General features: G+C 49.3%; 1 protein-coding gene across 9 annotated transcripts in view; it reads right to left on the reverse strand.

Annotated features, from left to right (window-relative positions):
* The window catches only part of TDP1 (tyrosyl-DNA phosphodiesterase 1), a 48,814-nt gene that overhangs the window by 6,605 nt on the left and 28,643 nt on the right, over positions 1-13,566 (reverse strand). For 4 of the 9 annotated variants that reach the window (XM_045573169.1, XM_045573281.1, XM_036429090.2 and 1 more), the window contains 2 exons: positions 8,145-8,247; positions 554-662 (listed from right to left, as the gene is read on the reverse strand). In XM_045573169.1, coding sequence (XP_045429125.1) covers positions 554-662; positions 8,145-8,247 — 212 coding nt within the window. Of the gene's footprint in view, positions 1-553; positions 663-7,875; positions 7,945-8,144; positions 8,248-13,566 lie in introns of those variants that run through there. The other 5 variants (XR_004986498.2, XM_036429101.2, XM_045573386.1 and 2 more) reach the window with 3 other exon arrangements.

A 13,566-nucleotide genomic window follows, 5' to 3' on the forward strand; every position in this document is an offset into this window, starting at 1 on the left:
AATTTTTTCTCCCAAAGTTGTGCTAGGTCTTATTTTCAGGGGATGTCTTATTTTCGGGGAAACATGGTACTATTTCATCATCACTTGCTCCTCCCTGCCTTCCAAGTACCTAGAGGCTCTGTGATATGTGGCATACACCAGAGCAGCCATGGGAATCCAGCTGCCTGCCATGGACCCGGGAAGAAAAGAGATTTGCAAAACTCATAAACAATGTCTCACTTTTCTCACCCACTGTTTTTTGGGAAATAGTAAAAAATATGTAGCTATCATAATGCGCTTATTGCTACTTTAAAACAACTAATACACATGTTTTCAAGTTTCTTGGTCTTAATAGCTAATAGAGTAAATATCAATAGATGTGAGGCCCTGGTAATGAAAGCTTTGTGGTCCTCAATAACGATGAGTGCAGAGAACTGGGCTCCAGGGCCCCAGTCAAGCAGCGGCGGGGCTTCCACACACCATGCTTCCACGAGCCAGGCTCCTGGAGACCCAGGCTCCGCTGACACTGTTTGTGCTGGTCCCCACACCCAGGTCCCCTGCACCAGCGCCTCACCTTTGCTTCCGTACAGCTCCGGAGGCAGGTCGTAGGGCACAGGGAAGGACGCTGCTGGCTCCTGGCTGCTCGAGAAGAATTTATGCTTCACCCTGAAGCTGTCCAGGCCCTGCAGACACAGAAATAAAATGATGGCTCCCATTTCCTGAAAAAGCCAGACCTCAAGAAGCAACCATGTCTTTGGGGGCGCTCACAACACAATTCAAGTGATCTCAGAGCTGTCTACCATGTTTGATAGGCCCAAGGCACTGACACCCCCACCTCAAATGACTCTTTCCTAAAAATAAGACAGGGCCAAATCTCAGATATTAAACTCTAGCCAAGTTTGCAAAAGTTTAATAAAGGATATGAAGACACAAGAAAAAACCACTTTAGATATTACAGCCCATTTCAAGGAACCGCTGCGTACAGCGAGTGTTTAGAAGATGCCGTATAAAAATATCTCAAAACACTTTCAACATTGCTATAGTAACAGGCTGCTCACGCTGGTGCAAGAGATAGAAGTTGCTTCCATGTGCAAGGAAAGCGTTCCAATGTTATGTGATAGGAACATGAAAGTGAACACTCCGAGACCCACCAAATGGAAATGGAAGGTTTATCCCAAGAACGCGAGAGTAGGGTATTTACTTCGGACCTTAATCGGGACGTGAGTAACGTTCGGTGTGGCACCAGAGTATGTACCCGTAGGAGAGGCTGCCTGAGGCCCTGGCTGTGTTCTCCCCGCGCCGCCACACGCTGCTCACACCTCGTGGCTCTCTTCCAGGATCACCTGGCGCTTTGCAGGCCTCTCGTTCCTTCTGCCCACTCACCCGAGCATGTCTACCCTCCATACCTAAGTACCCACATGTCAAACAGCACCAACGTCTTAGAAGCCAAAGGCCAGGACTACAGTTCCTCGCCCTGTGATCACACAGCTTAGCAGGGGGGCTGGTCCAGGTGCAGCCTAGGACAGGCACGTCAGGGGTTGTGCGTGAACTGATACAGAAGCAGGGGCTGAGGAGCGCTGCAGAGGAAAGCCAGGGCCGGAAGGGAAAGAGTGGGAATGGGAAGCAGCGTGGACCTCTGTGGCTGAAGCTGGGCCCGTCCCCTGGCCACAGGGACCCGGATGGCATGTGGCCCGAGTCAGAGGTGTCAGGGAAGAGCCATCTTTCTGCCGGAAGCTCCTTTAGTAAGGGGTGAGCCTTGAGTGGTTGGATATCCTCATGCCCTTCATACCCAACTCTCATAACGTGGCCCGACCCCTGCTTTCAGCCCTGCCTGAAGCAAGGGACCCGCCCGCTGTGCCCGCCCTTTGCCACCGAGTTGGCTGCCCATCACTCACAACCCGAAGTGTGTTAAGACCCTGGTTACAGGATGCTGATGCAGGGGCAGGTGCTGCCGAAGGTTTTGAGCATAGAAGTTCCATTAGAAAGGCAGACGGGCTCAGAGCGGAGAAAGACCGGCCTTGCTGGAGCTGGAAAACGCGAGATGGAGTCGCAAATGGGAACGGGAAACAAGTAGATCTTTGTTAACAAAATCCGAGATGCAGAGGAGATGTGTTTGGACAGGAGTGGGCTGGTGGAAGCAGAAAGGAATGGATGTGAGAGAGACTGGAGGACAATGAATAAAACTCTACGACCTGTGAGCACAGAGGAGGAAGGGGTAGAGCCAAGGACACAGGGAAAGGGCCCTGCAGCTCTCCTCCGCCCTCACGTCCTCCCACTCAGCACTGGGCTCTGGGCCACCTCCCCAGCCAGCTCATGGCTTCCCCACATCCTGCCTTAAAAAAAAATTATATATATATAATTGATTAATTTTTTTTTATAGAGAGGAAGGGAGAGGGATAGAAGTTAGAAACTTTGATGAGAGAAACATTGATCACCTGCTTCCTGCACACCCACTACTGGGATGTGCCCATAACCAAGGTACATGCCCTTGACCAGAATCAAACCTGGGACCGTTTAGTCGGTAGGCCGACGCTCTATCCACTGAGCCAAACCGGTTAGGGCTACATCTTACTTTTGACATTCTGATCTAAGGAGAATCCTAACAATCTCTTTCTTGTGTATGCTGTGTGACTTTAGGTTAGTTCCTTAACTTTTCTGGGCCTCGATGTGTTCATCTATTCAATGGCTATGGCGAGGATAAGTTACTTAGAAAGATAACAGGCACAGTAAAAAGTGGTATAACACGTATATTCAGGGCATTCCTTGTGATGTAATTACACACATTTTGCAAAGGAGGAAACAAATTTGGTGGTTAAGTAGGTGCCAGGGGCTTTCTAATTCTTGGTTCTAAGTTCCTTCCACTAAATAAACAAAAGGTCTCATATTCACCCACCAGGAGCCACAGCAAAGGACAAGTTCCTTGCAAATGTAAGAGGTGATATTAAGGCAGGAAATCAGGATTAACTAATTTCTGGAAACCTTGGTTCTTGACGTTTTTAGAAAGAGGCCAGCAGTTGGAAGCGATGTCAATTTAATGTCAATACTTCGTGGAGTTTCAGGCAAAAACGACTTCCCTCTTTCGCTCCCGGCTTAGTTCTGTGACGTTCAAGTGTACCGCGGTGGAGGATTAAGGCCCAGATCTGATGGCTCCATTTCGAGATATCTGACTTCAAATACATGAAGGTTTGAGTCATCCTTGTCAGACAGGAAGCAATGTGCTTTTTTTTCTTTTCTTGAGTGCCATTTCTGATCCAAATTCTAGGGTATCACAACTATAAAAAAAAAAAAAGTACCACTTTTCCCTTCAATCTGGATGTCAAACAACATGAAGCTGTCTTCTAATTATCGTTATTTATGTATCACCGTGGTATCGCTCGGTGCTTTATGAAACAGAGGAAGGCATCCTCCCAGGCAGGGATACTTGAAATGACGGCTAAGACAATACATTTATAAAACATGCATCTCGCTGGCTTTTCCCCTCGTCAGCTCCAGGAGGAAAAGAGCCGGCTCTCGCTGACGGATTAGGTGTAGCAGCTTAGCTCAGTCAGAGAACGAGCAATGTGCTCAGATCTCGGTTAGAGAGGTGACATTTTTAGCTGTGTCCGAGGAGCCTCCTCCAGCAGTAAATCCCTATGCATTTTCCTGGGTAAAGCAGTAAGGGAAGTGGAACCTTCTAGAAGGAGGGCCCTTAACCAAAGACAGACTCAGGGACAAGGAAGTGGATGCAGGAGGTGGCCATCTTGTCCTTCCTGTAACTCAGGACACAGTCATCAACCGAGTGTGTCCAGCTGGGGGCTTAGGAGAAGCTCCTAGAGATCAAACCCCCATGACATCATCACGGCTGCGACGCTAGGATTCTGACTGGATGGTGGTCTCTGCCCCCCACCTGCTGTTGGCCTGCTTGCTGAACTGCTGCTGCGAAGACTAATGTTAACTACAACCTGCGCTCAGAGCTGGAGAGACGGCAGGCCTGCAGAAGGAAAGCAACGGACCCCAAGTTTAAGGGCAGGTACACATGGGCGGGTGCATGTGCCTGTGCGTGTTCCTAGCGCCAGGCGTCTTCAAACTACGGCCCGCGGGCCACATGCGGCCCGCAGAGGAGTCTGATCCGGCCCGCCAGGTTTTTTGGGCAGTGAGCACAGCCGAGGTGTTACAGTAGGAATTAGTAGTTCATATAGTCCGGCCCTCCAGCTCTCTGAGGGACCGTGATCTGGCCCCCACTTTAAAAAGTTTGAAGACGCCTGCGCCAGAGCCAGTTAGAATGATGTTGCCATTTTCGGCAACAAAAGTTAATAAAATAGTTGAGCCAGGGTGGAGGGAAGAGAAAGTAGAGACCTGAAGACTGAAAATTCTCGGGCATTTGGTGGAAGCCTTTTAATTCTGATCACAGAAAACAGAGAGCCGGTCATCTCAGGGCGAGTGAGCTGGGGCGTGACGGGGTGGAGGCGGCTGCGCAGGCCGCCTTGGTCTGGAGGAGACAGTTCTCATTCTGCACGTTATTCCCAGGGGCAGGGGGGGTTCCCAGCCACAAAGGGCTAGGCAGGCTCCAGTCCAGGGCCTAGCCAGCAGCAGGCAAGGTATGTGCTCACAAGGTATGTGAACACAAGACGCAGGAAGTTCAAAGTGAGAAATACTTGTATTTCCCCGATACATCCTTAGGGTTTGGCATACAGCTACTCACCCCTGAAATCGCCCATCTTTCCTATATTAAGATTTTCTGGCGAGAAATCAATTAGCCCACTCTACAAGTTAAATGCACCTACACTAAAGGGACAACCCGAGACACAGCACACACTAGTGTGAAGGAGGGACCGTTCCATGACATGATTTCCGTCTGTCCCTCGAGCTGGATCTGGGCTGGATGAAGGTTGCTTTCTGCAAAACCCCCTTGGAGACTGTCTGGTCGTAAATGATGCTCATTCCGACATCAATCAGCCCCTCCCGAGCCTCCTGCTGCGTGCTGGTTCCTGGAGCAGGTTGCTGTCGTGACTGGTCAAGCACGCAGAGCAATTTTCGTCCTGGGCAGCATCGCGCACTGGTGCCCACGACGGCCCCTCATTTCTGTGTAATTCCTCGGGGCCCGCCAAACGGTGCAGGCATCCGTTGCGTCTAGCTGCCCCAGACATGCCGCTATGCAAGTTTCCCTTAATAATCTCTTCATCACCAGCCCGAGTGGCGGGCCTCGTTCTTTGGTCTTTCCCGGCTCTCCGCTTACAGAGGTCGACTTTTCGTCTTGGGGCTTTTCCCTGGGGCTGGGTGTACCAGTCCTTGATATTAGACCTCAAAAGAATAAACTCTCTACGTTAACAAAGGTTATTAAGCACCTACGATGTAGCAACACTAGCTAAGCGCTGGGTACGGTCCCAGACACCATGACATAAATCCCCGAAGTCCTTGCAAGCGTTCCTAATCAAAGGGAAAGTTGCTGACCCACGCTCCACGGCCAGCTGGGTTGATCTCGAATGATATGCTTACTGATTAATTCACTTAAGACCACATGCGGCTCTTTGGTCCCTTGAGTGTGGCTCTTCCACAAAATACCACGGCCTGGGCGAGTCTATTTTGAAGAAGTGGCGTTAGAAGAAGTTTAAGTTTAAAAAATGTGGCTCTCAAAAGAAATTTCAATCGTTGTACTGTTGATATTTGGCTCTGTTGACTAATGAGTTTGCAGACACTGATTTAAGAGCAGAAAAAGGTGAATAAACCAAGCTTTGGTTATCAGGGTCTTGTCCGTTTCCAGAGGCATCCCAGAGGTTTCAAAGGGCATCTTTATTATGAAAAGCTGGCTCTCTGCCGCTAGTGTTTAGATCAGACTGTGCCCCACTGGCCACAGCCACCAGTTCCCGAGTGTCAGGCCCTACAGCGGCCGTGGGAGAGGGGTGAGCGGCCAGCTCCCTCTGTGACTGACTGGCCGTGCAGTGCTCGGACTGCGCTGTTCTGGACAGAAAGCCTGACGGCGTGCTGCGTGGCCTCCGGCCAGCCTCCCAGAACACAACGGTCAGGACGGCCGATGGGGAGGGACACACTCACTAACGCCGCCGCTGATAACTCAGAACCGTGGGCGTTTGGACGTGGAGTGCTGCCTGAGAAGCACAAAGGTGGGCTGATCTCAAGCGAGGAACAGAGCGAAAAAATAAAGTCACTGCAGTCAAGCTGCTAAAGCACTAAAAAAATAGGCAGAGCCATGAGGAAGCGGTTCTATTCTTGCTTTAACAGTGTGGGAAGGTGAACTTGTGAACTTTCCAGTCTCGCACCAGTGCCTGGACATGCATCAGGCCGCCAGACAGCCCTCTGGTCACGCCCTGGGGACTCAAACCCAGGCCAGTGGAGGTGCCCAGGCCACTGGGAGTCCACCCTCCAGACACCTGCCATGGGACTGATAACCAGCCTGCATCCCTCCTAGAGCTAAGAATGCACTTTCTGTAAAAACTCTTCACTTTTATTTCTTCTTTGGAACACTCTGGGGTTCTGCCTGTTTTCTAATGTCAATACCTTCGATTTCTAACCCTAAGACTCTTGAGTAAACCTTTATCTTTTATTTCTAGCAATGCCTTCAGACTCTTTGAGTTCATTCAACACAAGAAACCAGATTCTAGATGATGTCCAGGCAGAAGGACTACAAAATGGGGTACTCAGTATGTCTACCAGCAAACATGTAACTAACATTAAAAGGCACGTCCTGAGAAACCTCAAAGAAGAACCAGTCTCATTTCATAACACTGTGTTCCTGTCAGCAACCACTGTAAGACGAGGGCTGATGTAGGACTTCTCACTAGGGTCTGTGTGCCACTGGCTGCTCCCCGAGAACCCTGACTGGTGCAAGTGGGCTCAGGAGACCAGTGGTTCCTCACTGCTGGAGTGAGAGGGAGGGCCAGGCCCGAGGGCTCCGGTGTCAGGGCACGCAGGGCAAGTAGGCCGTGCTAGGGAGTCTGGCTTCTGCCGCACAGGATTGGAAGCCGATGGGTGACCTGACCGAATCTGTGCCTACAAAGCCTCCTGGCAGCAGGTGCAGGGCCGCCTGGAGGCCAAGGGGAGGGAGAGGCTATCGCAGCAGGAGGCGGCATGCACTGGACACAGGGGCAGCCAGAAAGGACAGAGTGTCCAGTAGCCCTAGAGGCGGGAATGACAGCCTGGTGATTACAGTCAAGGGGGTAGAGAGGAGGCACGGGATGGCTTTGCACACGGAGCTAGGACAGCGGGAGAGTGGCAACAGTACTTCAGTAATAATCCATTTTATAACAGTGGGCTTAAGTAAGATGCTTTTGATGACATCCGCAATGAATACTATAAATTATAACAATAATTGGAGATGCTTTAGAAGATTCAAATTCACAGGAAATGGACTCAATGGCACCAGCAATCCTGCTTAACGAACGGATGGCTGTGCACTGCCTGTGTCCCACTAGCCAGTGTCTTTCCGAGAAGGAACCCACCTCCTGGCCCCCCGCCCACGCCCCAGCTCCTTCCCAGGCTCAGGGCTTTGCTGTCTCTCAGACAGGACACGCACTGCCCTCTCTGGCTGGAAGCCTCATCTCTCTGGATGACGGGTTAGGCTCCTACTCCATGTTCCAGTCCTCAAAGAAGCCTACCCCAGCCCCTCAGGCAGATTACATGCTCTGTTGTGTCGTGTTTCACAACATGTATTTAAATAATGTCAATACCTTCGATCTCTATTCAGGTATACAGCTCGAGAGCCACATGCGGCTCTTTGGCCCCTTGAGTGTTCTAACACCACCTCTTCAAAATAGACTCACTCACCCAGTACCGGAAACCGACTTCTACGCATGGGCCATGAAGTTTCAATCGTACTGAATATGCGTGCCCACAGGTGGTATTTTGTGGAAGAGCCACATTGGCTCGAGGGCCGCACACTGAGTTATTCAGTCCTTGAGAGCAGCGGTCCTGCTGCTCATCGGCACAGGCGGTGGGTGAGAACCTGCCCCAACCTGGGTCAGGTCACCCCGACTAAGGAAGAAAACATAAACACGCAATTCATGCCCAGCCGACGTGGCTCAGTGACTGAGCGTCGACCTGCGGACCAGGAGGTCCCCAGGGTGGGGCGTGCAGGAGGCGGCCGGTGGATGATTCCCTCTCATCACTGATGTTTCTACCTCCCGCTCTCCCTTCCTCCCTGAAATCAATAGAAATTTAAAACGTGAACTTACCAATGCCGACGGGAGGAAAAGGACGCCGAGCTCGTAGGAGCGGATCATGAGCTGGGCGCCGCCCTTCTCCAGCGCTCCCCAGGCCGCCTTGGACAGGTTCGCGCTGCAGGGACGAGGACAGAGGAGCTCACTCAGGGAGGCCTGTCGGGGCAGGACGGCCTTTCACAGCTGCAAGGGCGGCGGCCAAGCACGAGGGGCCGCAGTCAGGCTCACTCGGTTCCGGGCAGAGGTGTCGTTATAGCCCTCGGATGTCTCTAATTGCTAACATGGGACGGCTTCACCCTCCTTGGCGTTGTCCCCAGGACAGCCGTTAAAGCAATTATCTTTCTACAAGGATTCTTTTTTCTGTCCAAACCCTTTTAATTTTCAAGACCCTGGTGTGGCCACAATGTTTGGTTTTGTTGTATATAAAAGTAGCAATCAGAAAAAAATGATGTCAATATCATCTCATATACTATTAAAGCACCGCATCCTTTATTTTGTCTTTTGTTTTGGGCCAGGTATGCTATTTTCCACTTTCAATCCAAAGAAAAGCACTAATTTGGGGTTTGTATTTAGAAAAAAAGCAGTGCACTTAGACATATTTACAGGGAAACGGAGTCCCAGACATCATAGCAGGCAGCAGGAGGGAGGAAGGAGCTGGGTCTGAGGCACTAGGAGGGCCCTCCGGGTGACAGGGGACTGGCTGGACTCTCAAGTGCCACAAATTTAGTGGTGCTCTAACCAAGTGCCACAAATTTAGTGGCTGAAACAACACAACTTTATTACCTTCCGCTCTGAGATAGGGCCTGATGGACCAAAGGCAAGATGTTTGCAGTTTCCTGTTTCCTCTCTTCACGTCTCTGTAGTCTGATTCACTCAAATGATCTTAACTGTCCTTTTTATATTACACTAGAGGCCTGGTGCATGAAAATTCATGCACTGGAGGGGGAGGGGTCCATCAGCCCGGCCTGCCCCCTCTCACAGTCCAGGAGCCCTCAGGGGCAGGAGGCAACCTGATGATCAGGGGAAGGCAATGGCCCATCACACCTCTGCTGCTGCCACTGCCAGCAGTGCAAGCCTCGGCCAGCCCTGATTACCTGCGCCACAGGCGGCAGGCAGCATCCTGGTCTCCACCCACTAAATGCCAGGAGCAACCTGGTTCTCACCAGCTCTCCCCTCAGCCCCCAATTAGCAGGTTCTCAGACCGATTTAGTGAGTGGAGACCTGGGCAGCAGGGTGGCTGAGGGGCTGGGTGCTGCCATCTTGTGCTGTGGGTACCACCATCTTTGAGGGCAGGGCAGCAATTAGCATATTTCTTCCTTATTGGCTGTGGGTGCTGCCAGCTTTGTGACGGTGTGAGGGTCAATTAGCATATTTCCTCTTTATTAGATAGGATTCTTTACTAGAGGCCCAATGCACAAAATGCATGCAAGAGTAGGCCTTCGCAGCCGCAGCAGCTGCCTCCATTCCTCCCTCGCAGCCCTGGCTGCTGCCTCGATTCCGCGGCTGCAGCCCTGGCTTCGTCCCCGAAGGATGTCAGATCTAATTATCATATTACGCTTTTATTATTATAGATTCTTCTAGACCAGTGTTTCTCAGCGGGAAGCACTAGTGCCCCTGGAGGACATTAGCAATATCTGGGGACATATTTTGTTTTCAAAGTGGAGGGTGGGCTGCTCCTGGCATTTAGTGGGTGGAGACCAGGGATGCTGCTAAGGATCCAACAATGCACAGGACAGTCCCCAGGACAAGGATGGGCCAGGCCCCAAGTGTCTACGGTGCCGAGGTTGTAAGTCCTGCCCTGAACCTCTGCTGCTGGGCGTGGTTTTCTCCACTGCCTGCACCTCCCTTCCTCAGTCTCTCTTCACTTGCCTCTTCAGCCAGTCTCTCTGTTGCTGCCTTTCCCACCTCATGCTTTCCAATGTTCTGCCATTGGCTCCATTCTGCTGCCTCCTCTCCCTCGGGACTTTCCCACTCACCAGTGTAGCTATCACCTTGACAAGGATGACTCCCAGAGCTCTCCTGCTTTGCCCCTCATCCAATTTCCAAATGGCCTCTCCAATCCTGAGCTGGATTTCTCTATGGGATGTCACACTGTCATCTCACGCCCCAGTCTGAAGAGTGAGCCTATCAGCATGCCTTCCCCTCCGAGAACCAGCTCTCTCCTGGTTCCCTTCTGTCCAGCCTCGTTTGGTCAGGCTCAGAAACCTCAGGCCTTCTGGGCTTGTCTGCTCCAGAGGCAACCATGGACAACCAGACACCATGCTACTTGACCCTTGTAACACCTTTCTATTTCCAATCAATCTCCCTCGTTCAGTCCTTTTCTCCCCAGACTCCAAATGCATCGCCCTCTGTGGTTTCTCGGTCTGTGTCTAGCTCCAGTGGCTCTCAGTATCAAGGCGTCCTTTCCTTTTAAACACAAAACAAATGCATTGCCTGGCACTTAGGACCCTCTGCAGTCTGACCAAAAGCAAAGCTTTTCAATCTTATTTCCCATCATGCCTTTTCCCAACTCCTCTCTGAACTGAACTGAATTACCAACTGCCTCCACATCTTGGCAAATATCATCCACAGTGCCTTCACCCTGCCCACCCTGTGGCTATGTGAGCCCTTTCCCCCACACGCCCATATCTCTTTCCAGAAACTGTCTGTGGAGACTCCAGCCCACAGATGTCTCCCGAGCGAGTCCTGCAGATGTTATGCAATCAAGAAACATGTGATTAATTCAAGAAAAGAGACTAATATGCAAAGGCTTAGAAGATACAATTTATCAAAACTATTTGTTCACTGTGGTTAGGGAATTAAAACCTTTAAAGTCATAAATCCAGAGAAAACGTCAGATTGTTGATAGGCACGAGAGGCACAGCAGGGATCGTGGGGAAGAGCAGAGCCTGAGCTCATGTTTGGTCACAATTAGGACCAATGCTGCAGATCTCAATATGGTAACGCACCTGCCTCATGTCCAAGATGGTGAGTCAAGTCCTGGGCACATGAATGATGCTCAATAGATGTTAGCTTTACATCACCAGCATTTTGCTGAATTTGTGGGAGGGGACCTCTGGTCCTTCTCTCTGGTGTGACTCACTAAGCAATGGAATTCAATGCAAGGCAGGTCCACCCAGGCCTCCCAATCCCAGAAAGTGCTGTGGGAGATGGGTCTAAAAATCATTCACCCAACTGCCTCACGGATTTCACAATCCTTGCACAAGTTCCCACAGCAGAAACATAGTGAGCTATTTTATTTTGTAAAGGAAGCTAAGAGGATTTGGTCCCGTTAATATATACATCCCCTCCTATGCCCCAACTTTGGTAAATTCTTGCCTGAAGGTATTTTTTCCCATTGACTTTGAGAGAATGAGGAAGTGAGGGAGGGAGTGAGAGAGGGAGAAATATTGATGTGAGAGAGACACATTGTTTGCCTCTCGCAGTGGTCCAATCTCAGGGCCAAGGATCAAACCTGCAACGCAGGCACGTGTCCTCGTCCAGAAATCAAACCCTTTAGCCTGCAGGCCAACTCTCTAACCACTTAACCACATCCGCCAGGCCACGTCTCCCAATTTTTAATATGAATGATAAAGTGATAAAGTGAGAGGAATTTAATAGCGTGGTGAAAATTAAACCAATTCTGCAGATATACAAAAATCATGTAAAATTAACTACCAAAGGGGGTAAAACATGTCAGCTGTGCTTTGGGGATTACAGTATGTTAACAAAGAAATGTCAGCAGGAAAAGAAAAATGACATTGATTATGACACGCGTTTTCCCAAACAGATTAGCACAGAGCATGATGGAAGATCAGATCCTTGGGTGTGGGCTTCTTCAAGTGACTGTGACAAATCACCAAGCACATTCTGAAAATTATTTGCAAACTGACTTCCATGCTTCGTTCCTTTTTTTTTTTTTTTTAAATATACTTTGATTTCCTACAGAGAGGAATAGAGAGTTAGAAACATCAATCAGCTGCCTCCTGCACACCGCCTACTGGGGATGTGCCCACAACCAAGGTATATGCCCTTGAGCCAAACCAGTCAGGGCCTGACTTCCTTCTTTAGTCACAGGCATGTTATGACCACTAGCAAACACTTTCCAGTCCACACTGAGTTCAGTTTTCAACCCAGCCGCACCATCAGCCCCGTCATCAAAAGGATCCATCTGTATGTGACCCCATAAGTGGAATTACGTGGCTTTAGAAGCCATCACATCAGCATCCCGAACCCAAAATGACAAAAATATTGTCAAGCAGGATCAAAAGTAGCTTGGCAAATTTTAGGTAAAAAAATTGGTACTTAGAACACCCTACCAAAGAATTTCACCATGTTTTTAATAGTAACCGATGTGATCACTAAAAACTGCTATTTCAATTTCTACTGATATGTTCCATTATTTTGGTCATCTCCTATGGTGGAAAGACATAATGAAAACTTGGAAAAGTTTTCAATAAAAAGACTATGACACGTTTGTTAGAGTGAGCCCTGAGAGATTATCTATTATAATGGTCCTTTGAGATTAACAAAACCAAACCAAACCAAACCAAACCAAACCAAACCCTGAGAGTTCGTTATTCAAAGGAAGCATTTTAAGCGACAAAGGTCAGTAAGGGTCTCTAGGTGAACCAGGATTTACCTGCACTCTCCTCCCTCCATCCACGGGTGTGGTGGGGCTCTGAAAGGGATGTCCAGAACTCGTGGGGTGCCAAGGAACATGGCACAAAAACCAATCTACCCAATGACATTTACCAATATTGTTTTCTGTGTGTGATCCAATTTGATTTTGGACTAAAAAACTCAGGCAAAGGAGAAAAAGAAAGGCGATTTATTCCTGAGTCAGAGAAAGAGACATAAGAGAATTGCACAGCTATGCTGACAGCAGAACGTCTCTTATATTTCCTCCGAAAGCCACGGTGGCTCCAGAGTCAAGCACTTATCTCCCTTTCCCCCAAAGTGGCAGCACCAATATCTCGGCTCATCCCAACTATCCCGGAATGCCTGTAAGTTGCTAGGCAACTGTATCAGGATTGCTCTCTGCCCACCCACAATTCGCAGCTTTCACACTCGTTCTCACTGGCTTTGCCAATTACTCCCAGGCACTGCTGGTCATCCTAGGTCGCCTCTTCTAGCTCATCCTCTTGCCTGCTTAGTCTGGTGATAAAACTTAAACACTGTATTTGTCATCATGTCCCAGCAATTTCCATAACAACAGGCTGCCATCAAACACAGCATGATTTCATGGTAGGATCGAAAACTATAAATAGCTTTCCATAAAAGGACCCAGACAAAAGAGAAAACTGCCAGCCAACATGACATCTAATAAGTTCTAATTGATTAGAATAATTTTGAGCAATTTTTAAAGAAACCACATTAAGTTTAGAAAAGACTATATCTATGGACAATAATATCTTTAGGTCACATATTATACACTGATATGTCATGTAAACAAAAC

The sequence above is a fragment of the Pipistrellus kuhlii genome, unplaced genomic scaffold (genome assembly GCF_014108245.1).
Source record: "Pipistrellus kuhlii isolate mPipKuh1 unplaced genomic scaffold, mPipKuh1.p scaffold_m20_p_1, whole genome shotgun sequence".
In the NCBI taxonomy this organism is placed as follows: Eukaryota; Metazoa; Chordata; class Mammalia; order Chiroptera; family Vespertilionidae; genus Pipistrellus; species Pipistrellus kuhlii.